Source organism: Rhinolophus sinicus, chromosome 1 (genome assembly GCF_057876585.1).
Source record: "Rhinolophus sinicus isolate RSI-liver-muscle chromosome 1, RSI-T2T, whole genome shotgun sequence".
NCBI lineage: Eukaryota > Metazoa > Chordata > Mammalia > Chiroptera > Rhinolophidae > Rhinolophus > Rhinolophus sinicus.
In genome coordinates this window covers 213,154,091-213,180,826 of record NC_142501.1, presented here as the reverse complement: position 1 = coordinate 213,180,826, position 26,736 = coordinate 213,154,091, and the positions used below count along the sequence as shown (strand labels likewise).

At 57.0% G+C, this 26,736-nt stretch overlaps 1 protein-coding gene across 1 annotated transcript; it reads left to right on the top strand.

Annotated features, from left to right (window-relative positions):
• The first annotated feature begins 7,194 nt into the window (after nucleotides 1–7,194).
• ADRA2C (adrenoceptor alpha 2C) lies at nucleotides 7,195–9,972 on the top strand. The gene has a single exon (XM_019711473.3). The coding sequence runs from the start codon at nucleotides 8,065–8,067 to the stop codon at nucleotides 9,454–9,456; it is 1,392 nt and encodes a 463-aa protein (XP_019567032.2). The 5' UTR covers nucleotides 7,195–8,064; the 3' UTR covers nucleotides 9,457–9,972.
• The last annotated feature ends 16,764 nt before the right edge of the window (nucleotides 9,973–26,736 follow it).

Below are 26,736 nucleotides of genomic sequence, written 5' to 3'. Positions count from 1 at the left end.
ATCACTTTCTCCCCTTCCAAGCCCTGCACACATCTGGTGCTCAGTGAACAAGAGGCAACGCAGCTGGCGGGAAGAACGTGGCTTAGGTGAGAAGTCAAGCTGGGTACACTCTGGGCCCCGACTGTCTCCATTACAAAGCAGGAATAAAACTGCCTTACTTGCAGAGAAAGTCTAACAAAGCCAGCGTCACTGGCTCATTCACCACGCTGGGCAACGAGGTTGGGGGCTCGTCCCCAACAGGCTAAGGGGAGACAGCAGCCCCAGCACAGGGATAGATGTGGTTACCTGGGGGTCACCACGGAGACCATTTTGGGGAGAGAAGCTTCTGGTATGGACCCCCCCCAGAGGTCTTTGTTAGAGTGAGTGGTCACCTTGGAGGTATCCACTGTGGGCAGAGGCCAAATGGGGCAGGGGTCTAAGCCAGCGCCCCGAACTACCAGAACATTCACTGGGGACCTGGCAGCATGTCTGCTTGCGAAAGCCTCCATGTTTTTTCATCTCTCTGCAAAGTGGGCTGTTAATAGCACCCAGCTCTCAGAGGTCCTGTGAGGGTAAAATAAAATGAGAAGCTCTCAAATCTGCTTAACGTCCTGATAGCTCCCTGCAGGTCTCCAGAGGAAAGAGCCCTGGATGCAGGGCCTGGCGGCCTGGCCCCTGAGGGAGTTGGACAGGTCCAAGCAGTCATGTGCCAACGCCAAGGTCACCTCTGGGGGGCCAGGACCAGCCTGGCTAAGGTGGGGAAAGGCAGTGTATGGGGAAGGGGAAGAAAGCAACTTGCTTGGCCAAGGGCTGCTCCCCTTCACTGTCAAGGCCAAGTACAGAGCCCCCTCTCCAGGAAGCCCTTTTACTCCCCCCAAACCAGATCGCCCCTCCGGTGGCCACACACTTCTCTCTAGAAAGGCAGCCTGGGTCACCTCCACAGCAGGCACTAGGCTAACCTCTGTGTCCCCAAGGCCAGCACAGAGCCTGGCAGAGAGGGACACTGAAACCGTGTGCTCAATGTCAAAAATAATCAGAGCTATCCTAGGATGAAGTGGGCTGCTGACAAAGCAGTGAGCTCCCCATGGCCCGTGGTGTGCAAGCAAGCAGAGGCTGGGTCGGGTGTGAAGGGAAGTCACAGAGTGGACTCCATCAGCTGGGAGACAATAGCGATAACAATACTAACTATGTCATACTGGACCTTGCGAAGTACCAGCAATGGTAAGCTCTGAGTTCTTTTTTATTAGAATTTTTTATTTGCCAAAGTAACTCAAACTGTCAGAAAAATTGAAGCAGTACAGTGACATATGTAGACAAATCTCACATCAGCCTTCCTGCAAGGCCTGACTCCCTCCCAGACTGACGGGCAAAGGTGTTATCCTCCTAGGCACCTGGTACAGTTAATTCTTCAGATGCTATTAGGAGGCTCAGAGAGGTTGTGCCATTTGCCCAAGGTCCCCCAGCTTGTTAGCAGTTGCAGGCCCAGCAGGGTTTGTGTCTCTAAGCTCTGCTTGGAGTCCTGAGCTGCCCAGCCCAGCCTGACTCTTCTGTCCTCTCCTCTCCTCTTCTCTCCTGGTGGCACCTGCCAGCCTGCAGCAGACAAATATCTAGTAGGACCTCTGAGTCCACTGCCACAGAGAGGGCAGGTGACTTGTCCAATCACACAATGATTCAGTGGCTGAGATAGGATCGCAATCCTTGTCTACAACTTGACAGTTTATGAAGTTCCCTAGCATCTACTTCATTCATCCATCCATCCCTTAAACACCCTCCAGGCCTTCCACGGCCGCCCCACATCAAGGCCAGTGGCTGGAGGAGACTTGAGGTAACAGTGAAAGGATGTTGGGCAGCGTGACAACAGTGGGACAGAGGGGAGTCACACTGCCCTGGGCTCATACCACGTGTGATCCTGAACAAAGTCCCTCGGCCTCAGTCTCCTCATCTGCAGAATGGGATGATCACACAGCACAGCCCAAAGGAGCACAAAGAGGGTGAAACGGGCCCACCACCCACGGGTTGTTCAGGACAGGCCTGGCTTGGGGGAAGCGCTCCCTAATGGTGGCTTCTGTAAGCACTGCCGATGGGCAGGGGCTCCGGGGACTGGGGACAGGAGGGTGGCCGGAGTGGACACTATACCATGACACTTCATGAGAGCCATCTCCAGGAGATGCCAAGGGCCAGCATGGCCACATGAGCCATGGTACCCTGAGGGGGGTTCCTAGGAGTTCAGGGCTGAGGGGTATTGGAGAACACTTCCCAACTGCTCAGGTGGGTGACAGGCAAGAGCAGGTGTCCCGTACCCAGGGAGTGGCAACAGTGGCAGGAGTGTACTGGGCCTCCGTGACGAGCAGGCCCTGGCTCACAGCCCTGCAGACGTCATTCAGGAGAGCTCGCCCATCAGCCGGGGAGGGACACCCTCGTCACCATGTACAGACCAAGGAGGGAAGGTGGCCTCCAGAGGTCAGGGACACCTGGTTAGCCTGACCCCAGAGGTCAGGCTCTGGGCCCAGGAGGGTCGGGGACAGGAGGTCAGGTCTTCCAGGGCCACCCCCTGGCCTAGTCACTCTGTACCCCCCAAAGGCTGGCACACAGAAGACGCCCTGGGAATGTCTGGAGAATGAGTAAACAATTGAAAGGATAAGGGTTGGTTATGGGGTGAGGCCAGGCCGACGGGGGCCTTGAGTGCCAGACTCAGGTGTCTGGGCAACAGCAAGCCCCAGGAGGTTGGACCTGTTCAGGCCTGGAGCCAGCTGCCTGAGGGGCAGGCTGGAGACAGGGGAGCCATGAGAAGGCCGAGTGGCAGCCAGGGCAGTGGGGGCCAAGCTTGAACCCCGGCCGGCTTTGTGCTGAGCAAGGTACACAGCTGGTGCTCAATAAGACATGCCGACCCACTGCTTTCATCTATTATACTCATTGCAAATCAAAGACAGTCCCCGAAGCAACTCTCTCCAGAGGGACTTCCGCCAGCTCTATAAGGACTCAGCTGTGCCAAATCCATCAATGTGATCAATATTGCAATGGATTCGGTCTGCGGGTTGGTGCTGGAGAGCCAGGCTCCAGGCCAGCCAGCCCTGGCCACATTCTGACAAGACAAAGCGGTTCTGGAATTCTTCAGGGAGGGGCAGGGAGAGAAGCAAGCCTCGTTTTTCCTTGCCTCATCTGTAAAAATGAAATTTCAAATAAACATGGGGGGAAAAATCCTCAGCTCAGCTCCAAGGAGAAAAAAAGTCCCCTTGGTCTGGAGGCTGGAAAGCTAAGCTGGCTCCCTCTGTTCCCGCACCAGCCAGCTAAGCAGAAAGGGCTCTTCTCCCTAACTGGGGCCTTGCCCCTCCCCTGCAGTGCCAACCGAGGGCAGGACAGCAGACCAGACACACGTCCACCTCCAGGAGCAAGAACCCAACTGGAAGCAGAGCCCACATGGGCCTTAGAAATATCCAGTCCAATACCCCCATCCTACAGATGGGGAAACTGAGGCCTGGGGAGGCTGGAGGCCCTCCTGCTGCCTGATAGCAAGTAAGGGAATGAGCAGGAGCTTCACTCCACACTCAGCAACTCCACTCTCCATCGAACAGAGGCTGAAAGGACCTGCTGGGCAGGGACACAGCTCTTCTGTACTCTGCCAGTCCTTCTTCTCCCGCACCCAGCACAGGGCAGGCATCCAGTGTGGCTGAGGCTGGACACCAGTAACACGCAGGGGTCCCAACCTTGCCCTTTGTACCACCCGTGGCCCCCCCACACACACTCATTGAGCTCCTATTGTGAGCTGTGAGCTGGGCCTGGCACCAGGCAGTGGGACGGAGACATGGCCTGTTCTCAAGAGCCCACAGCCGAGAGAAGACATGGTCACTGATGATGGCCCACCCAAGGGGCACACAGGACAGCAAGGGGGCTCGAATCCAGCCTGGGAGATCAGGGAGGCCCCCTGGGGAGGAATCTCACGCACCGCGTTTGGAAGGATGAGGAGTCACAGGCATAGTCGGGGCAAAGGGTTGCCAGCCTGGAAAGCAGCACGTACCAAGGTTCGGAGGTCACATGGACTCACAGCCTGGAGTCAGCAGGCTAAATTGCCGCTGAACGAGGCCGGTGGAGGTAGCAGGAAGAGAGGACGAGGCAGAAGCCAGCCTGATACCTGGGAAGAGCTGCCCGCAACGGGCAACAAAAATACTCCCTGCAGCCTAGGAGGGTGTGAGGCCCCTGTGCATGTGTGTGCACACATCTGTGTGTGGGAGCACAAGTGCGTGTGTGCATGCATGGGGGTGTGTACAGAGGACATGTGTGTACAAGACATGCACATGGAGGTATATGGTGTGTGGGTCATGTAAATGCCTGCTTGTGGTGCACAGACATGGAAGTGCACGTTATGTGTGCGCCAGAGTATTTGTGATGCACTGAATCATGTACATGTGCATATACACGGTATGTGTGTGCAGGTGCACAAGGACATGCAAGCATAAGTGGGCATGTATGTGTGCATGGGTATGTGTGCAGGTGGACACGCGTATACATGTGAATGTGGGCATACCTGTGTGTGCAAGGAGACAAGCTGCCCTCCACCTGAGCTGAGGCCCCCATGGAGCACAGAACACGGCATCCCAGGAGGTGTGCCCCCAGCAGACGTGCATTCAAATGCCTCATAGCAGTGGGGGCCAGGGATCCAATATCCCCAGGGCGTATATAGCCAGGGCTGGACCAACTCCTTCTGGGCCCCACTGGTTATGGTGGGCTGAAGGGCAAGTGTGCCTTGGCAGGCCCGGGATGCCCCCCTTCTGAGATGTCCCCCTCCCTCTCCCCACCAGCCTGACGCCTCACAGTGCCCTCGCCGTCATCCCTCCGGGTCCTGCCAAACCCAGGCCTGGCCATCAGTGACTCACAGGGGCAGTCTTCCTTGGCCCATGCTGTTTTGCCTGTTACAGGATCCCTAACTATCAATGCCTGGGGTAAGAGGCTGCCCCGGCTCCCTTTCCAACAGCTGTGGTCCTGAGCCTCTGGTGCACGCAGGTAAGCCTGCGTTCCGCACAGCCCCAAAGCCCAGCCAAGCACCAGTCTACCCCAAGGACCGCTTGGACACCCAGCTCTCCTCCACCCCTCGAGTCTGGGCCCTGGATCCATGGGTGAGGCACTTCCTCCTGCTCCTCCCAGGTCATGCCATGGAGAGGTTGCCAGCAGTGCGATATCTGCAGACTGAGATCAAAAGGCCAGACAGGCATCCCCAGGGGCCTGGGTCACTGAGCTGGCCAGGCATTCCAGATGGCCCCAGCCTGGGCTGGCTGCGAGAGCTGCTTCCTGGGCAGTGGGAAGTCCTGTCTGCCTTGGGCCCTAGCTGCTCTGTATCCTTTTTCTTCCAAATTCCCCATGCTATGCCACCCTTATTTGTGACCATGTGAGGTATCAAGTGGAACCAGGACCCTGGATGTCCCCGTGCATCCCCCAAAGTGCTCCTCACAATATGAGAAGCTTTCATGGTCTGGAGGAGCCCCCCAAGGCTAGCTGGGTGCTGGGGGAGGGGAAGATGTCGCCAAAACCTACATTAGACGGCTGCCACTTCTCTCTTCTGGAAACTCCTCTGGCTCCCCGTGCCTCCAAGACAAAGCCCATTCTCACCCCAGGGAGCACAGCCCACAGGGGCCTCCCACCTCCCCAGAACTCCCCTTCATTCTCCAAGCTCAGAGGTCACCTCCTCCAGGAAGCCTTCCTGGCCAACCCCACTCCCAGGCATTGATGGCATTCATCACACCCCTCTCATTGTGGGGCACAGTCCGTCCCAGATGGTAAGCACCTCAAGACGGAGGGCACAATACAGACATGTCCAGTGCGTGCCGACGATGGAGGACACAGGTGTGTGTGGGTCTTCCCTGCAAAATGTACCCCCAGGTGCCCTGATCAGAGGAACCTGTTAGGCCTCCAGAACCAGGGGGACCTTTCACAAGGATGGTGGCCCTCCGACTTCCCTGGGTCACACGCTTCTCACATGCAGTCATGGCTTTGCTCCTCAAAGTGCAGAAATGCCCAGGATTGGCTTGGGATGTTTAGCTCCTCTGGGGCAGGCCCACCAGCTGCAATGTCTGATTCCTGGCACAGCTCTAGCTCAACCCCCTCCTCCCGGGTGTCACGTGGTTAACAAGGATGGTGAGGCTCCACCCTGGGCATCTCTGCTAAGACCACCGAGCTCTCCTGTGTAAGGCCCTTTGAGCCCTTGGGGAGCTCAGAGAAAAAGGAAGCAGCCCCCAAACCACCGACATTTCTAGGCATCACTGGGGATTGGGGAGTTGCTCCCATCACTCTCTGACATGCCCCCTACTACTCAGAAGCATCCCCCTCCCCCCAGCCACAGGAATGGCTGCCTAAGTCTGCCCACTCCATCTGAGGATGCAGGGGGAGCTGCCCACCAGGCTGGGTGTAGTTCTGGAAGGGGAAAGTTCCTCCAGCTGGTCCAGCTGAGAAAGTCAGGCCCCAGGAATTTCAACCTCCCCCCAGAATCTGTCTCCCACAGACCTGGGGCTGCCTGGCCCTGGCGGCAGGAACCAGCACCCGACTTGGGCCACAGAGTGATGGTACACGTCTGCGGAACAAATGCACAGGGATGTGGGCCAGGTGTAAGCGAGGATACCTCAACAACTCGCCCCTAAACCGGCAGGAATGAGACGCCCCAGCAAAACCGCCCTTCAAGCAGACGACTTGCTTTTGGGTGTTGGTCAGAGGCAGTCATTTTGAACACCACCACCCCCCCATCCTTTAAAAGCTGGCACACGTAGCATAAAGATTAAACTTCAATAATTGCCAACAGGGGTGCAGAGCTTGGGAGCCTGCCCAGGTCTTCCACACGCACCGCTGTCAGGATTCAAGTAAGCCGACAGGGGAGGGACCTGAGGCCGGGGGAGTGGAGGTGGCTCTGCCCGAGAGCACCGACCAGAGATGGGGCCCGACCCCGCACTTGGAGGACCGCTGTGCGCCCAGCCAGCGAAAGGCTGGCTCTCCACTCAGGCCGCGGACCCCCAGCCGGCCAGTGCTGCGTGAGTGTGCGCGCGCGCGTGTGCTTGTGCCCCGGGGAGGTGAGGAGGCTCCCGTCTTAGAAAGAGCAGGCTGGGGAACTCACCTCGCTGGCCAGCGGGCATTCAGCCCCGTCCCGCAGACTACAGACGGCCCTGGAGAGGGCGCCCTCGCCGAGCGCACGCGCCCCGCGCCACCGCCCGGATTCCTCCCTGGCGCCGCGCGGGCAGGTTCGCCGAGGCAGCCGCGGGCTCCGGCTGTGGGCCCGCAGTTCCTGGGCTGGCCGCGCTGGTCTGCGGGCCAGGCCGCCCCGCCCGCCCACGCCCCGCCCCGCTGCGCAACTCTACCCAAGTTGGAAGCCGAACCTCGGTGGCTGCACTCGCGCCAGCGCACGGCGGCGGCGGCGAAGGAGGCAGCGGTGGCGGCGGCGGCGGCGGCGCAGCTCCGGCGGGCGAGGCGGCGCCCGCACGGCAGGGCACCGACCGCGGGGGACGCCAGCGCCGGGAGCAGCAGGAGGAGGAGCTGGAGGAGGACGCGGCGCCGGCGCCCTGCCCAGGAAAGTAAAGTTGGAGCCGGAGGCTGCGCGCGGGGGCCGGGAGGAGCGGTGGCCCGCGCCCCGGCGCGCCGAACCCTAGCCGGCCGGATGGGAGGCGGAGCGCCTGGGCCGCCGCCGCCTGCAGCCTGCGCCTCGGCCCAGCGCCGGGGCCGCAAAGCCGCTGGGGCCCGCCCGCTGGGGCGCTGCGTCGCCGTGGGTTTGCGGCCGGGGCGCTCCCCGTGAGCGGGGCCGAGGGCGGGGCCGCGCGAGGACCCCAGGACCTGCCCCCTCCCCCCGCCGCCGCGCCGCCGCTTGTTCCCGGCGCCTCCTGCTCTGCACTTACGCGCGCGGCAGCTGCGGGGAGCCCGGCAGCCACGCTCTCCGGCGCGCCGCTCGCCTGCCGAGCCACCACGGCCGAGGGCCGACTGCGGAGCGCCGCGGTCCCTGGCGGGCGCGCCCGAGGAGCAGGCGGCGATGCCGGCGCCGACCCGGGCTCGGGGACGCCTGAGCTGCCGCGACCGCGTCCCGGCTCCAGGCGGGACCGCGTAGCTCGCGGGAGGACCATGGCGTCCCCAGCGCTGGCGGCGGCGCTGACGGCGGCGACGGGCCCCAACGCGAGCGGCGCCGGCGAGGGGGGCAGCGGCGGGGCCGCCAACGCCTCGGGGGCCGCTTGGGGGCCGCCACCGGGCCAGTACTCGGTGGGCGCCGTGGCGGGGTTGTCGGCCGTGGTGGGCTTTCTCATCGTCTTCACCGTGGTGGGCAACGTGCTGGTGGTGATCGCCGTGCTGACCAGCCGGGCGCTGCGTGCACCGCAGAACCTTTTCTTGGTGTCGCTGGCCTCGGCCGACATCCTGGTGGCCACGCTGGTCATGCCCTTCTCGCTGGCCAACGAGCTTATGGCCTACTGGTACTTCGGGCAGGTGTGGTGCGGTGTGTACCTGGCCCTCGACGTGCTCTTCTGCACTTCGTCCATCGTGCACCTGTGCGCCATCAGCTTGGACCGCTACTGGTCCGTGACTCAGGCCGTCGAGTACAACCTGAAGCGCACGCCGCGCCGCGTCAAAGCCACCATCGTGGCTGTGTGGCTGATCTCGGCCGTCATTTCCTTCCCGCCGCTTGTCTCGCTCTACCGCCAGCCCGACGGCGCCGCCTATCCGCAGTGTGGCCTCAACGACGAGACCTGGTACATCCTGTCTTCTTGCATCGGCTCCTTCTTCGCTCCCTGCCTCATCATGGTCCTGGTCTACGTGCGCATCTACCGCGTGGCCAAGCTGCGCACACGCACGTTCAGTGAGAAGCGCACGACTATGGGCCCCGACGGCGCGTCCCCGACCACGGAGAACGGGCTGGGTGCGGCGGCGGGCGCGGGCGAGAACGGGCACTGCGCGGCCCCGCGCCGCCCGCGCGCCGACGTGGAACTAGAGGACAGCAGCCCTGCAGCCGAGAGGCCGCGGCGCCGGGGCGCGCTGCGGCGGGGCGGGCGGTGGCGCGAGGGTGGCGATATGGGTGCGGGCGGCACCGACGCGCTGGCTCCCGGACCGGGGTCCGCCGAGCGGGGATCGTCGGCCGCCGCGAGGTCCCCGGGCCCCAGCGGGCGCCTGTCGCGCGCCAGCTCGCGCTCCGTCGAGTTCTTCCTGTCGCGCCGACGCCGGGCGCGCAGCAGCGTGTGCCGCCGAAAGGTGGCCCAGGCGCGCGAGAAGCGCTTCACCTTCGTGCTGGCCGTGGTCATGGGCGTGTTCGTGCTGTGCTGGTTCCCCTTCTTCTTCAGCTACAGCCTGTACGGCATCTGCCGCGAGGCCTGCCAGGTGCCCGACCCGCTCTTCAAATTCTTCTTTTGGATAGGCTACTGCAACAGCTCGCTGAACCCGGTCATCTACACCGTCTTCAACCAGGACTTCCGGCGCTCCTTCAAGCACATCCTCTTCCGAAGGAGGCGAAGGGGCTTCAGGCAGTGACCTGCCCGCCCCGCCTCCCGCGGACACTCTGGGGGTGGCCTCCAGAAGAAAGCGGGATTAGATTCCCCCAGAGACCCGGAATGGATTGACCTCCAGGGCGCGCAGAGCAGGAGCGTGCACGGCCTGAGAGACCCAAGGGCCCTCCGGGAGAGGGGAGGAGAAAGGGGAGATCTTTCTGTCTTCCGCCTCAGCAAGGGGCTGCTTTTGGGGCTCCAGGTCTGGATCCATCTCCTGGCGCCCTGATGAGGTATGGCTGTGAGGTCAGGGTCTTAGACCACAGGCATTTGCAACCTCCCAAACGGGGTGTGGGGGGAGAACAGAGCCCCTCCAGACGCACACCTTCACCCCCATCCACCTCTGAGCAAGGGCTGACTTCCCCAGGACCTAGTGGGGGTGGCTGCCTGGGGGGAGCAAAGAGGGCACTGACAGTCTTTGGTTGCTGAAAGTATTTAAATGTTTGCCAAAAATGACAGCCCAACAACCAAACTATTTTCTAAATAAACCTTTGTAATCTAAGTGTCCTGTGCAGCAGTCAGTCCTTAAGCCGCTGGAGTGGAGGTACCTTCTAGACCTTCGCCCTGCCTAAACTCCCCTTAGGGCTGGAAGGAGGATATTCCAGGTCACCAGATTCCAACCTCCCCTCTTGCATGAGAAGGAGCAGGTCTTTTTTGTCTTTAAATGAAATGTTTTACATAAGTGTAAGGTATATATACTCAAAGTTCTTGTGCTGTAATTGGCTAAGAGGCAGAAAAAATTAAGAACCCCCAAACCGACTCCCAATTTAGATTCTGTCCTAAACACACACATCCAGTGCCTGCCCTGGCCTGGCAGCCCCTCTCCAGTGGAAGGAGGTGGGCTCTCACATCCAAGGCTGCAGTTCTGCCCTCAGTAGCTGTGGGCCAGCCCCCACCTCTGAGCACTTGGTGGCCTTGGCACTTGAAAGGACATAGGCTGGGTGAGACCCACCCAGAAGCAGGTCTAGGGCAGGGTTGCGGCCAAGGCAAGCCCCAGGGCCTTATTCCAAACCACGTGGCCTTGATCAATTTCTTACTGTTCTGAATATTGAGGCCAGAAAGCCATGGGGGTAGGAAAAGCCTGCAGGGAACTGGAGCCTGCCTGTCCCTTCTGCCCAGCCCCTGCCATCTGATGAGCTTCCCCCAGTGCAGCCCAGCCTTGCCCCCTTGCTCAGCCTTCCCTCCACACCCCACATTCCCCTACCTGTGCTCACCCCACACTGAGGCTTGAGGAGGGGTGGCTAGAAGAAGGGACAGTCAAGTATTGGAGTGGCCTCCCCCATAATCTGCCAGTTCCCCCCCCCCACCCCCCCACCCCCCCGCCACAGAGCCCAGAAACTCTGGGACAGCTAGGGTGGAGGGGTGGGAGCAGGACCAGGGCACTGCAAAGGGAGGCGGACGCCCCTCCCCCGGAATCAGCAAGAGTGCATGCACGCACACACGCACGCACGCATGCACACGCACACAGTTTGGGAGCCCTGCTGAGGACAATCTTATCCTCCTGTCTGCCACTCCCTCTGTGCCCTCTTGGCCTTATGTACCCCCCCTCCCCTGCCCAGCCCCTGCCTGCCAGCCCAGCTCACTCCTGGATCTCCACCCATCTGTCCTTGCCTATGGTGGCCATAGCTCTGTGCTGCGGAGGGGTCAGGCCTGGGTTCTGCCTTTCATCCCCAATCAGGAACCAGAGCAGGCCCCTTTCCTGGTCCACTTGCCAGGGCTGTCCCTTGGAGAAGCCCCACCCCTCTGCAGCTGCCCTGCCTCATCACACCAAGGACACGCTCTCCCAGGCCCCATTCACACCAACCTACGTGGGCACACACACCTGCAGGTACAGATGGTGAAGCCCGGACGGGGCATCCACATCAGAGGCCCGGCTCTATCGCAGGATTGCTGAGCTAGCTCAGACAAATCCCTGCCCTCTCTGGGCCTCAGCACCCCTCCTGTGAAGTGAGGGGGGCTGTTGGAAGCTCAGGCTCTGCCAAGCCTACAAATCTATGGTCCAACCTGCCAGCTGGATCTGGGGCCCGAGGGAAGTGACCTTCCCTGAGAGATGGCACGGCTGACCCTGGTGTTGCCTCTGAGCTGCAGGGTAACCTCCTTGGTGCAGTGGGGCAAGGACACCCCCCACACCTTGGCTCTTGGGGATGGACTCTGAGTCTGGAATGTGACCCATGGAAGCATGTCAGCATGCACTGCTCCTTTTTCCCCCTAATCCCAAGAATTGCACCTTCCAGGGCTGTCACCGGGGCTGTCTAATCCCCCATTCAGCCAACACGTGATCACCACCTGGAGAGCCTTTCTTTTCAGCTGGATAAACAGAGACGGAACCTGGCTTCCCACCCTGCTCTGGGGCAGGGAGACAGGCATCTGTCTGCACCGATGAAGTGGGGATGCTGACATCCCGCCAGGTGCCCCTGAACACCAACTGCTCCCAGCGTGGTCCGGAACCATCCTTCAGGGGGATTTCTCTGCTGTACGGAGTCGGGGCCCAGACCTCAGTCTGCCTTCCTCAGCGGCCATTCATCCACACAGCGGCTCCTATCTTCACGTCTACTCCACGGTGCTCATTGTCAGCCCCACTCTGTGGCTGAGGAAACTACGGCCCCGAGCTGACCGTCTGGCCCGGGGCCCACAGGTGTGAGGGGGCAGAGGTGTCTGGCCCCGCGGAGCCCGTGCCCAGCTCCAATGTCCTGTGAACAGTGTCCTCTGGGCCTCACGCTGCAGAAGCACCTGACACAGCTGCCTTCCTGCCTGAGGCTTCCCCTCAGGTTCAGAAGATTTTGGGAACAAATTTTTTAAAATCCACAAGAAGATCCCGGAAGGCGAACCCTGAGTAGGGCGGTGAGCTTGGTCGCTGAACCCCACCTAATTTATTCTTGTATTTTAATTCAAATGCTGAGTTCGTAAAAAAAGGGGAGGGGATAATTCACAATATTCCCTTACAGCTCAGTATGGAATTCAAAAAAATTCCTCGGAGCAGGCAGGATTGTTAATACTTTGGAAAAGCAGCTCCAATCTTCGAATCCTGCCCCCGGCTCCGGGGGTGGGGCTGAGGGACAGGGGAAGACACGTTGCTGTGGCACTTGCTGGCAGGGAAGACGTCCTTCCCGGCAGTGCTGGCAGCTGGCTGTATTTTTATATCACATCCATCGGCAGGGCTCAAATATTCCAGCACAGTCTCAGATCAAAACACAGGGTGCCGGCAGACCCATCTCAAGTCGGGTTGGGCAGCTGCAGCTCTTTGCCGAGCGAAACCCCGGTCCCGTCGCTGTCTGCCCCTGTCAGCACCCCACACGCAAGGAGGAGGCAGGAGGCAGCCAGGCGGAAGGTGCCAGGCCGTGGGCTCCAGCACCATGTGTGAAACGCCACGGGCACCTGGTCACGTGCCAGCTGCAGCTCTCCCTGGGCAGGGGTGGGTGGCGTCCCCTGGGGGGACCCTGCATCCCTGCTCTGGGTCTGCCATAAGCAGCCAGGGGACCTCAGGCTGCCTGTCCCCATTCCTGAGGGTCGGTCTCCCATCTGACCAGCGGGATTGTTGAGAGCCTCAGATGCAGCTAGCGAGGGGGAGGGGTGTGAGGTAGAGAAGGAGGGGAAGGGTGAGGGTGGTTCAAGTGTCTGGTTTGCCTGAGAGGGACCCAGCAGTCACCCTGGGTCTATTCCTGGCCTGACCCCGACCCCATCTCCACCATCTGTAAAAAGGTGACAGGTCCTTTCCGGGCTGGGCAGAGGTAGGGCAGTGGTGTGAAGGCTCTGTGACTCCAGGCGGGCACAGTGCCATGCCTCTGAAACCTGCCTGGGGAACAGAGTCAACTGCCAACCCTGGACCAAAAGAAAGCCCTGGGGACCAAAATTGTATTTCTTTCCTGCCAAAAGGATTTGTGGCTGCTCCCAGTAAAAACCTCGGGTACAGTGGGGTCATTATGTTACAATAAGGCTCTCCATGCAGGGTGGGCAGGAGCACTGGCCCCGAAAGTCTGGTTTAAAGGTGTCCACTCTCATGGCTGAGCACAAAATGTACCCCGAGCTGCCTGGCAGCAGTGGAGAAAAAGGAAATAGGATCCACACCAGCTCTCTGAAGCCAGGTTGACAGGAAAAGCTAGAACCAGTGGGTCTGCCGCTGCACCCACCTGAAAGACCATGCTGGGCGCCATTCCACAGGCTCCCATGATGCTGGGGAGTCTGCCTGTAGTGGGGCTTTGGGGACCGGAGAGCAGCCTGGAGGGGCATTCACACAGCTCCCTAGGCACAGGCTCCATCACCAACTGCACCAGACTGGGCCATTTCCTATTCATTCCACCCTCACTCCCGAGCCTACCCTCCCTGGCTGGGAGCCTGGAGGGCTTTGGAGCATGACAGTCATGGGGACTGCAGCCACATGGCCCTGATGCCTGCGGCCTCCAAACCCAGGTGCCAGAATGAGCATTTGAGCCCCCCAAGCTGACCTGGGGCGAGCCCCTGTAGAGCCTCCCAGCTCCCTTTGCCCCAGGACAAGCCCTGCTGCTGATGGTCCCAACGGCAGCTCCTCCAGACTCACCTGTTCCCCCACCTTGCCTTGGCCCATGCTTGTTTTCCGCCAGGAGCACCTTGCCCGTCTTACCTGAGCACCTCTTGTGTATCCCTCAGGCTCATCTCCAGAAATCCTTTGGAGTTCCTAGCCCTGCCTTCCCCAGGCACAGGACCCCAGGGCTGGGCCAGGTATCACCCCCTCCCCCACTGCAGGGAGCCCAGCATGATGGGGACGGGGTGGGGGGAGACTGCACATGGGGCCAGTGTGTCATACTGGCATGATGGCCGGGCACAGTGGGCGTCCTCTCCCACTAAGAAGCCCCTAAAAGGTCATCTACGAGTATGCACTCCACACCCGAGAGCCACCCAGGGTATGTGCACTGTGCCAGAACACTGTCCCCAGGTTGGGCAGGGGATACTGACAGGGACACCCACAACCAGCCTCTCAGCCCATTGGGGAGAAACTGCAGCTCTGCGGCTGCAGGATTTCCCGCCACACGTGCAGGGCCGGCTGCTGGAGCGCCTGCTCCAATATCAGTGGGCGGGCTTTCCCCCCTTTTAATTAGCTCTTCCCTGACTGTGCAAATCTAAGAAAACAGAGGATTGGGAAGCAGCCATCAGAAGTGGGGCTGGACTCCTCGCAGAGCTCTGAGTGGGCGATCTCAAGGAATGGTCCACTTCAGTAGCCCCATCTCCCTTTCACAAGAGTCCCAGAGTGGGGATCGTGAAGATCAGTAAAACACAGAGCAGACGTGACTGTGAGCCCAGCATCTCGTGCCTGCCGTGTGCCCTGTGCGTGCCCGCTTTGGGCTGGTGCTCTGTGCGTTTGTTTCTCATGATTCTGCCATGTCGTGTGGATGCTCCCATTTTACAGATGAGGAAACCAAGCTCCAGAGAGGGAACGACAGGAAGAGATGCTGCCTCGAGGCCAGACACTGGGCTATTCGAGTCCCTCACCCACCACACTGGACCTGGACAAGCCCTCGGCCTCCGTGGTGATGAACCACATTTTATGGCTGAGGAAACAAAGGCTGGGGCGTGGAAATGACTTCTCAGGAGGCTTGTATGTTCTGGGTACAGAGCCGGCTCGCCTGCCTTTGTGCTTGTCTCCATTCCTTCTCCACTGCGAACACCCTTAGATGAACTGTTACACCGATAAGATCAGACACAGCCCAGGAATCACACGTCTCTCATGTCGTCTCATTATTTCGGATGTAATTGCACTCTAAAACCTCAGCTGCCATGTAAAAACGATGTGGACGGGGCCGGCTTTGTTTTCCCTATGTCGTCTTAGAAACGATTCCAAATAACAAAGCCGCTTTTGGAGATCACCCCACCCAGGATCTAAAATGCCAAAATGTTTGCGGTGAAAAACAATTCTGTTACCCGCGTCCTTAGAGTGTGCTGCCATCGCAAATCGAATTTAAGACAAAATCAGTCCCCTCTTAATTGGTTCAAATGAAGCTGTTATTCAAAATCCGATTGTTGTTGTTGCTTCCACATTCGGAGGAGAGCAATGGATGCTCCTCTGGCTCTGGGCAACGCTCAATGATGGGCAGGGCCCAGCAGTCCCCGCACACTGCCCAGCTCCTCGCTGCCCAAAGTGGGGTGTGATGTCCAGCCGTGGGTGTCTGGCAAACGCGGAGTAAATGCAGGGCTCTAAACATGCCCGGAGAGGTCAAGAAATGACCATTGGCCAACAGTGCCCAGGCACGCTCAGGGGTGTCTGCCTCAGGGTCCAGTCCCATGGACACCTCCACCAGGACCCCTTTGTCGCCTGGCACCAGGTTTCTCCGTGTTGCTAAGGCAGGGTGCACACTGTGACCTTGGACTTTCTGAAGCCCTGACGGGTCTTGGACCCAACCTGAGCCATGTGAGTCCCTGAGCCTCAGTTTCCTTCTCTGGAAAGTGGGCACAAGCAACTGTGCACACTCCTAGCCCCTCCCATGTCTTCTGTGACAAGCTAGTGTGGACCCTGGAGATCCTTGTGACAGCTGTAAAATGCAGGAGCCAGAGAGTCTGGGCTGAGTTGGGCATTCCCTGTGGCAGGCCCAGCCCCAGGGTTAGGCCCACGAGCTCTTCTGGGGGGTGGCCGCTGGGTTCTGGGGGCATTGGCTATCAGAGGGTGAGGGGCTTCTGGAGCCCTAGGCCCAGGGTCAAGGGTGGCAGGTGGGCAGGCCCTCCTCTCCACTGGTGGAACCAGCCCCTGGCAGAGGGCAGTGCGGGGAGGCGGGCAGAGGAACGGGGCTCTGGACAGCCTTGTATGGCCAGGCACTCTGGCCCTGTCCCAGGATAGGAGGGGGTGTTCAGACCCGCCCACTGGCCTCCTCCAGGGCAGTTTGCATTTACCCCCCTTCATCTCATTCCAGGCTCCACATAGAGGTTGGCACACAGTAGGCACTTAATAAATGTTGGAAGAATCGGCTATAAACGTATCGAACACACAGTTTTGCCCTCAAGGTGCCTCTGGTTGGATGGGGATGCTGGAGAGTGACATTGGGCAAATACACAGCAGGCATGAAGGGCAGGGGTCCTTTCTGTCAAATAGAGCCATCGATGCCATCAGAATCCCAGGTCTGGGGTCACCCGGGGGATTTGTGATCACGAGTGGTGTGCTCCTCTCCTCCTTACTGCTCTCAGGAGGAGGGAACCCCTGGTATACTCAGAATCATGGACAACCAGGCCTCAAAGCATCCGAAGACCACCTAGACCCATTTTTCTGATGGGGAAACTGAGGCTCAGAGAGGCTTAAGCACTTTTCTAAGGCCACCTATCCACTCAGGGGAAGAGTCAAGGCCATGAGGTCGTCCTCCTCCCAACTTCTCCTGCTGGCTCTCCCAATAATTAGAAAAGCACAGAGGGGATTACAGAGGTGGGGAGGGGGCCTTGGAGGGGCCGCCTGCCTGTTCTTGCCCTGTGCTCTCTGCATTAGGGGGAATGAGGCCCCGGGAAGACAAGAGTTTTGCTGCAAACCGAACAGCACAGGCTTCAGGCTGGAAGAATCCCACAGGTCTCACATCCCAGCTCCTGGACAGTCTCCCAACCCTGGAGTTGTTCACCCCCCTCCTTCTTGTATACTTCTGGAGATGGAGAGCTCACCACTTCCCTGAGTTAATCCAGTCCTCATAAGCCCTGCCCTGACTTTTGGGAGTTTTCCATTTTATGAAGAGGGAATCTGCCACTGTGAACTTTCAACCCTAGCTGTTAGGATAAACTTCCAAGGAAATTTTTGGGACCAGCAGAAAGTCAGCCAAATTTGCATACGTGTCTTCCTCCCTTTCTTCTCACTCGCTTTCTTTAAACATGTGTTTGTGCTGGCTCAAGTCTGGGGAGCGGAGCCCAGGGGTGTATTTCCCGTAAAGCCACCAGGCGCACACCAGGGTCAGACCCTGGGAGGAGCCAGTCAGTGGGACTCAAATCCCAGGCAGCTGAGCAGAGGGAGTGGACAGTGACTAGGGTGGCTGGGAGGGCTGAGAACGCCCTGAGCTGGGCTCACCTGAGCGTCAGAGATGGAGTCACCTGGATGTCAGAGATGGGGTCACCCAAGCGTGGATGGGAGTAGGCAGGGGCCCCCAGCAAGTCTCCTGTTGCCAGCCAATCATCCATTTCACTCATTCAGCAAGCATTTATTCAGCACCAGGGCACCTGGGAAGCAGAACTCCAATGAGATTCTACAGGAATTTAATGTCCTCCTGTGGTTACTATCATCATCATAGAAAAAAGATGCACATTGATGATCATTTCTTTCTTTCTTACATTACATTTTATGTTTTATTGATGGTGACATATAATAAAAATCTAATGCACATTAATCACCCTTGGTCCCTTTAAATATTTAAAGTTCTTTTTCACAAGCACAAATCCTACTGCAAAGTCATACCATAAACTCACTTTTTAGAAGGCACTTTAAAAAATAAAAGACATGAAAGATGTCATAATTCATGATGAGATATTGAGATGGATTTTAACTCTGACTTTAAACATTTTCATTACAATCAAATGTAGACATTCACCAAGAAAGTGATAATTCTGGGAGCCCTTCTGAGAATTCAGTTTTCATGCAATTCATGGCCAGATTAACGCACCTGAAGTCCTGTGTTCTTATAAAGCTCATTTAGAGTCTGTGGATGCAAACAGGATATTATAAAGTATTCTTATGTGCACAAACAGCTTTTTAAAAATTTAAAGTATTCAGTTTGCCTTAAGATCTATTCCACGAATTGACAAATAGTGTCTTTTCATGTCTTCACAGTGTGGAGTCTTGACGCCAGCCTACACCGTCTTGCAACCCTTCTCCCTCTGTGGCATCGCTAGCACAAACATGCCGCGGCTTATCTGTGATGTTCTCCAAACACAGCGATTGAGACACGTACAGAAGTCACTGCATCTCTAAGATTCATTTTGTTTGCAAAGAATAAGACTGGTATCCAGCGGTGCTTAATAGCTGGGTGATTCAAAAGGGCCATGACCATTCTTTTTCTTTTTTTTTTTTTTTTAGGTTTCCTGTTTGTTTGTTTTTGTTTTTTTTTTTAATTTTATTTTATTAAATTTATTGGGGTGACAATTGTTAGTAAAATTACATAGATTTCAGGTGTACAATTCTGTATTACATCATCTATAAATCCCATTGTGTGTTCATCACCCAGAGTCAGTTCTCCTTCCATCACCATATATTCGATCCCCCTTACCCTCATCTCCCACCCCCCATCCCCCTTACCCTCTGGTAACCACCAAACCATTGTCTGTGTCTATGAGTTTCTGTTTCTCATTTGTTTGTCTTGTTCTTTTGTTGCTTTTGGTTTATGTACCACATATCAGTGAAATCACATGGTTCTCTGCTTTTTCTGTCTGACTTATTTCACTCAGCATTACACTCTCAAGATCCATCCATGTTGTCACAAATGTTCCTATATCATCTTTTCTTACCGCCGAATAGTATTCCATTGTGTATATATACCACAACTTCTTCATCCATTCATCTATCGAAGGACATTTTGGTTGTTTCCATGTCTTGGCCACCGTAAACAAAGCTGCAATGAACATTGGAGCACACGTGTCTTTATCTCTAAATGTTTTCAGATTTTTTGGGTAGATACCCAGGAGAGGGATTGCTGGGTCATATGACAATTCTATTCGTAATTTTTTGAGGAACCTCCACACTGCCTTCCATAACGGCTGCACCAGTCTGCATTCCCACCAACAGTGTATGAGGGTTCCTTTTTCTCCACAGCCTCTCCAACATTTGTTACTATTTGTCTTGTTGATGATAGCCATTCTGACTGGGGTGAGGTGATATCTCATTGTGGTTTTGATTTGCATTTCTCTGATGATTAGTGATGTTGAGCATTTTTTCATATGTCTATTTGCCATTTGTATGTCCTCTTTGGAGAAATGTCTCTCCAGGTCCTCTGCCCATTTTTCAATTGGGTTGTTTGTTTTTTTGTTGTTGAGTTGCATGAGTTCCTTGTATATTCTGGATGCTAGCCCCTTATCGGAGGCACTGTTTGCAAAAATCTTCTCCCATTCGGTTGGTGGCCTCTTTATTTTGTCAGTGGTTTCTTTTGCTGTGCAGAAGCTTTTAAGTTTCATATAGTCCCATTCATTTATTTTAGCTTTTACTTCCATTGCCTTTGGAGTCAAATTCATAAAATGCTCTTTGAACCCAAGGTCCATAAGTTTAGTACCTATGTTTTCTTCTATGCAGTTTATTGTGTCAGGTCTTATGCTTAAGTCTTTGATCCATTTTGAATTAACTTTGGTACATGGTGACAAATAGCAGTCCAGTTTCATTCTTTTGCACGGGGCCACGACCATTCTTAATCTGTCACTACTATCAGTGACAAAAATCATGGTTTGTTCTTCTTCGTAATAGTGTTCAGAGATTTCTGAATCTTCCTTGATCTGAGATGGCAAACACTGTAAAAGACAAACTGGACGATTAGAATTTCTATTTCTATGCTGAGTCCTAACGCTGTGACCTCTGTCTTAAGACTGAGCGTCTGAAGGTTTATGTTTGTTAATGATTGTTATTTTACCACTATATCCAGCCCCAGGCACAACAGAGGAACCCCCTCCTTCTTCAGGCCAAGCAAGCCTGAAAGCCTGTCTAGCAATCCCATCACGTGACACAAATATTTACAAACCAGCTGGTCTTTGAGGTTTGTTCTGCCCAGGAGCTGGTGAGGGCAGGCATGGATGCACTCGCTCGTACCCGTCCCTGGGACGGGAACCTGGTCCGTGCGTCCCTCAGCCTTCCTCTCTATGCCTCGAGAGGAAGGATCGCTGGTCCTGAGAAAAGCCGCACCTACACGTTGTATGAACTGGTAAACTCTGATGATTATTTCTTTGAAACCCATCTGTTGAGAGTCCACAGTCTACCTGGCAACAGGTCAGCAATAGACTGACACACCCTTGCCCCTGTGGAATTTGCAGTCATGTCTGGGGCAGGCAGTGGCCATAGAGCCACACAAGTAAATTTAACATTACCAACTGTGGTGTGCTGTGTGCAGGTGACCTGACCCTGGGGTAAGTGGGGAGCCGGGGGGCAAGCTGAAGGTGAACAGCCTCCTTCTGCCGTGTTGGTTTGGGACACGTCTCGTTTGTAAACGGAGCAGCTGGGAGCGTGCGCCCTGGGGCTGGCCCTGTGCTAGGGCCCTGGGGCAGCAGTAATGCTGTCCCAGATGGGAGCTTAAACAGCAGAAATGTATCCTTTCCCAGTCCTGGAGGCTGGAAGTCCAACATCAAGGTGTTGGCAGGGTTGGTTTCTCCTGAGGCCTCTCTCCTCGGTGTGTAGATGGCCGTCTTCTCCCTGTGTCGTCACATGGTTTTCCTCTGTGTGTGTCTGTGTCCTAATCTCCTCTTCTTATAAGAACACCAGTCACATTGGGTCAGAGCCCACCCTAGTGACCTCACTTTACCTTAATCACCTCTTTAAAAACCTGATCTCCAAATATAGTGACATTCTGGGGCTGGGGGTTAAGGCTTCAACATGTGAATTTGGGGGGATGTAATTCAGCCATAACAGACCCTCAGCCCATTTCCTGACCCCACATATGGTTATGTGACTGACAGGCCAGTCTCTGCCTTCTCCCGCCTCAGTTTCCCCAGTGTAACCTGAGAACTGTCGAATGACCATCTCACGAGGTCACAGAAAGTGCCGGAAGAGCCTGGCACATGGTCAGCCCTTGGGGAAGTCGGGCTCCATCGGCAGCTGCTCTCAGTCCACAAACCAAACCAACCCGTGGGGTACAGGGCTTGGAGCCGTCACCCAGCCCCAGGGACTCCAGCTGGAGCACACAGGGCAGGCCAGGCGGTCCCACACCTATGTCCCTGGACTGACAAGCAGGGGGTTGGAAATTGCTCATGTCCAGGGCATGGGGCATCCATGGGATCCCTCGATCTGGGGGCACAGGACCGGGCAAGCGCTCAGCCCCTGGGCTGTGATCCCTGTCCTTGGTTCCTTGGTGGCTCTGCCCCACCTGGACCTGCTGCAGCCTGCTGCCTCTGTGGCTCCTGGCATTTCCTTTTACTGTTTATATTATCTCTATTCATAATAGCCAAAATAACTGGAAACAAGCCAAAAGTCCACCAGCTGGACTTTTGTGGAAAATTTTAAGTGGAAAAATGAACTGTGGTCCATCCACACAATGGAAAACTATTCAGCAAGATGAGGGACCAGCTACGATGCCAGAGAAATGTGAGGGGTCTCAGAAGCATCACGTATGTGAATGAAGCCAGACTCAGAAAGACCGCATGCTCTACGGTTCCATTTACACAACATTTTTAAAAACAGACTTTATATTTTGGAGCAGTTTTAGGTTCACAGCACAAGTGAGCAGACAGTAGAGTGAGTTCCCATGTGCCCCTTGGGCATCAGCTAACTTCTCCATCTGTAAATGGGGGTACAGACGTGGACCCAGCAGAGGGAGGCGGTGGGTGTCGGGTACTCTGCAAACTGTAAAGTGCTGTGCCCAGGGCAAAGGTGATTCTCAGAGGCTCAGTAAACACTCAGTGGAGGTGGCTGGCTGGCCGGCCACCAGGACTGGCAGATGGTTCTGGAAAAGTGCCCCTGGCCAGAGCTGAGGAAGAGGGATCTTCCAGCCCGACTTGGCCTCCTGCGAAGTTTGTCATTTGCTGTAATGACGGAAAACTACTAGCCGGTTCTCAAGGCTCCAGAGAGAGCTGGGCGCCCTTATCTCCCATCAGCGTGCAGAGAGCCTCTGAGACCGGCCGACGCCACCAGGGAGCAGGCGGGAAGATCGGGCCTTCGGCTCCTGTACAACCACGGCCAGTGTTGCTGCACACACCCCCGCGCTGACACCAGCCATGCCGGCTGGACTCCTACCGGTCCCCTCCCAGCCCAGCCACAGGCAGATGTCAGGTGCCTAGACGAGGAGCCCGGGATGGGTGCCTGTCCTCACAGACGGGGCTCAGGTCTGGCTGTCACCCCCTCACTGTGTGACCTCAGCACCTCCTTTTCCCTCTCTGAGCGAATCGCTCCAACAGCTGTGGGTTTTTTTAGCACCTACCGTATGCGAGCAGCACAGAGACCTCATCACGACCTGTCCCCCACAACACTCCCAGGCACCGAGGAGGCAAATGGGGGCTTCCCGGGCCTGGCTGCCACTGAAGCTGGGGGCACCTCCCCTTGCTCCCTGGTCTCTCAACAGGGCAGCTGACTTGGGGACCTGGGGAGGCCACTGCTAGGGGCAAACTGTTGTCCCCCAAATCCGCATCCTGGAGTCACACACTGCCCGTAGCTCTGAGGTGGGGTCTCAGCCGCTGCACCGGGCCTGGGGTTTCTGTGGCTTCTATGGGCCTTACCCTCCTCCGCCCTGAGCCCCCCCGGCCTCCGGGTCACTGAGAGCTCACCTCCTGCTCCCCAAGACTGTGTATCTGTTGAGGGTGGGGGTCCCATGTAGTGACAGGTCCAGTTGCCTGTGCTCCATCATTGCACCTGCTTTGCCCAGAGAAAGTTCTTTCTCAGACCACACTGGTGGGTCCCCAGTGGCAGGGCTGTCCTCCTCCAGGGCCACCCCTGAGACCCCTCCTGGAGGGACCCCTTCCCAGGGCTGGGCCCCTCCTGTTTGCTCCCCACTCTGATTTCTCTCCGTCCCACTGGGGCTGAGGCTTTGCTGGGACACAGCTGAAGCTCCTGCAAGCTGGGTTCCTGGCCACACAGCCTGTCAAGGCCCACGCTGTCCCCAGCCCGGGAACCTCCAGGCCACCCTAACATGAGGCCACCCTGCTGACACCTGCCTCCCAGGGACAAACACTCAGCTCTGAGAAATGGTTGCAATTTCAGATGAAGCGTCCTGGTGGTGCCATAAAACTTCAGTGCTCACCCCCCCCTTACCCCCGAGGCTCCTGATAGAGAGGAAAGTCCCAGAACAAGCTGTCCCATGGCACAGAATGTCCTCTCTGCAAGTGCTCGTAGCTCGAGCCGCTGTCCTTCCCGGGGGGAACCCCCCAACGATCCCGCCTACAGAACGTAAACCTGTCGCCCCTAATGCATAGCTTTCATTTAAACTCCAGGAAGAAGGTGCATCCACTGGGAACCAGGATTGGTGACTGCGGCATCGCCAGACCTCTCTGTCAGGAGCACGGGGGAGGCAGGCTGCCGCCGATTTATAGCACCACCAGAACGCTTATCTTTCAGTGTCCAGAGGGACCCGAGGTGCCCAGCATAGGACTTTCTCCTTTTTCTGCACTTTTATTTTTATTGTGGTAAAAGACACACAATGGAAAATGTACCGTCTTAACCATTTTTATGTGTTCAGTTTGGTGACATTTAATGCGTTCCCAATATTGTGCAGCCATCCCCACTATCCATCTCCATAACTCTTCATCTTGTAAAACTGAAACTAGGTCTCCATTAAATAACTGCCACTACCCCAGCCCCAGCCCCTGGCACCCGCCATGATAATTTCTGTCTTCATGATTTTGATGCCTCTATGGAAGCAGGAGACTTATTGGTTGCTGTTTTGAGCCAAAGAGGAGAGCTGTATGGGAGAAGATGGGGGTGGGAAGCACCCCATGCTGAGCGCCCTGGTAGCACCAGCTCATGGCCAGTGTTTTTTATGTGGTGGCTCAAAGAATGGGCGTCTCGGGACCTGGAGTGACCCAGGGCAGCCCCTGCGAGAAGAAGGATAGGCGGGGCTCAGGAGTTGAGGGTCCCTGCTGGAGCGAGATGTGGACGTGAGGCCTGCAAGCTCCTCTGCCATGGTACCCCCACACCCATCCGAGCTCCCTGCTCCCTCCCTCTGCCCCTTTCTTCATCTCCACCTTTCCCTTCTCAGCGGGGCTGGGGTCCTGCATCCCTCTGGACTGCTGTGTGCCCACCTGACAGCTCAGCGGGGAGTCAGGCAGAAAGCACGCAGACCCCCACTCCATAAGGTATGGGGGTGCTGGTCGTGTTGGCTCACCGACAACATGGGGTATAGACATGTCAGGGGCAGGCAGGCGAAGTGGACCCTCAGGGTGGTCCTGGACCAAATGTTGGCCACATGGCTCAGGGACAGGTCCAGGGTGGCAGTGTTACTTCTTTGGCACCCCTGATACAGCCACAGAAATGAGCAATAAAAGCCTTTTTGTTGCTTTTCCAGCCCAGACAAAATCAATAAATTCTGGAAACATGAGAACAGCTGACCTTTGAGATTTCTAGCAAACCTTCCAAGTGTAAAGCTCGGTTTGGAATCTGGCTCAGAACTAGGGGCCAAGTCTGGAGGTGCTGGGAAGGCCCCTCTGCACGGGTCCCATCTCCTGGCCAGGCAGACACGAAGGTAAGACAGACCTGTTAGAACCTCCAAGGGGCCGGCCTCACTTAGGCTGCAGTCCAGAGGGTTGTGTAGATGAGTCTGCTCTCTCTGAGCTGCCTTATGGCTTTGAGGCTTCAGTTGTGCCTCAGCTCCCCCCTTCCCCACTAGGTCTCCAGCAGCATTACAGATGGGGAAACTGAGGCCCAGAAAAGGGAAGGGGCTGGGCCCACCTGGACCCTGTCCCAGCTTCCTGCCTCAGGCTCCCCCAGGAGAGCGTGGGTCACTGTGGCCCCATGTGGCATTAGCTCATGCCAGGCACCCAATTCAGTTATTGATGGATCTCCCATGATGCTCCAGGCCATGCTGGGCCTGGGGGGCCAGGGTGGTCCTTTGCTCTGGGAGCCTACAGTGTCCTGGAGAGCAGATGTAATAGACACAGGGAGCAGTGGTGGGGAAAGCAAGGCTTGGGGTGAGGAGAGTGGTGGGGCCAGGTGGCAAGTGGCCCAGCCAGGACCTCCCTGTAGGTACTGGAGACCTGAGGATGAAGGAGGCCCCACACCCCAAGGTTAAGACAGACACACTTGGGCTCCTCCCCCATCCCACCTGCTCAGCTCCTGTCCCCACCCCCACCCGCTTCCTGACACTACCTCCAGGAAGCCCTCTCTGAGCCCCAGGAGGTTTGGGAAATGTGAGCAGGCTGCACAGGGAGCTCTGTCTGGGCCACAAGTGGGAGCTGAGCAGGTGGAAGGGAGGGGCCCTGCATGCGTGCACAGCAGGCCAGGGACCCTCGGTGGGAAGGTGAAGGTCAGAGCTATGGCAGGGATTGGAGCTTTCTCCAGAGGGACATGGGGCCCCACTGAACAAGACAGACAGGATCAGATGTGCGTTTTGGATGGGCCACCAGGTTCCCACAGGGTGGATGGAGAGGGTGAGGCTGGGGCAGGGTGGGTGGTCAAGAGGGGCCATGGAGGAGGTGGGCTGTATTTGTGGAAAAGATGGGGCTTGCGCTAGTAGCACTTCATACATCTGAGATAAAACAAGCTGCCCAGCTCCGTGGTCCCTGGGACCCCACCCCACCCCCCGACTGGCCAAAGCTGGCTGATCGTGTAGGCCAGACTCAGCAGGAAGAGTGTCCGTGAGCAAAGAAGAGAGTGGCTTGGGCACTGTGTGTCTCATGGTCCTGGCACAACACCGTACGTTGGTTTACATTCCCCCAAAGTAAGCCACGGGCAAGGGCTTACAGGGCTGTGTCCTGGAGGGAGGCAGCGGAGGGAGTTGGAAGAGAAGGCAGGCCAGCCTTCGGGCGGCTGTGTCTCCCAGGCAGGAGCCCTGTAGAGCATGCGTCAGCACCCTGCAGCCCAAGGGCCCAATGGCAGCATCGGAGGCAGGAGACCACACCAGCCTGTGGGGCGGTGCCCAGTGTGGACACTGAGGCAGGGGGTGGGACGGGCCTGCTCACTGTCACCATGGGGGGGGTCCTAGACCCTCAACTTCCCACCACCCTTTCTAGCAGCTGTCTGTGCATGAGGTGGACCCCAAACATGTTGGCTAGTTAAGTAAGAGGAAGGAGACACCCCCAACCTTGTCGATGACCCCTCCCCCCAAAAAATGGGTGTGAGGCTGCAGAGTGACCAGTCTGTGCTGTCCACTGCACCTGTGCCATTGATCCCTTAGCCTGACCTCAGGGTCTCAGAATAAGCTTTTCTGAAAGACTCCCCAAGTCCTGCGTGGCCCTGTTCCTGCCAGCAGTGAGCCTGGGTTAGTCTAAGTCGGTGGTTTGAGGGGATGTTTTTTTCCTCCAATTTCAATAGGAAATGAGATGGTTATGGGAGATCCAGGTTGGCAGTTGTGGATCCCAGTCCCGAGGAGGCCTGAGTGTGCGTGAGTGTCTGTGGTGGGTGTATGCATGTCCATATGTGTGCATGTGCCCCCCAAGGTGTGGCTGCATGTACACACGCGAGGGCCTGTGGGGTGTGCATGTGGGCACAGGCATACATTTTGAT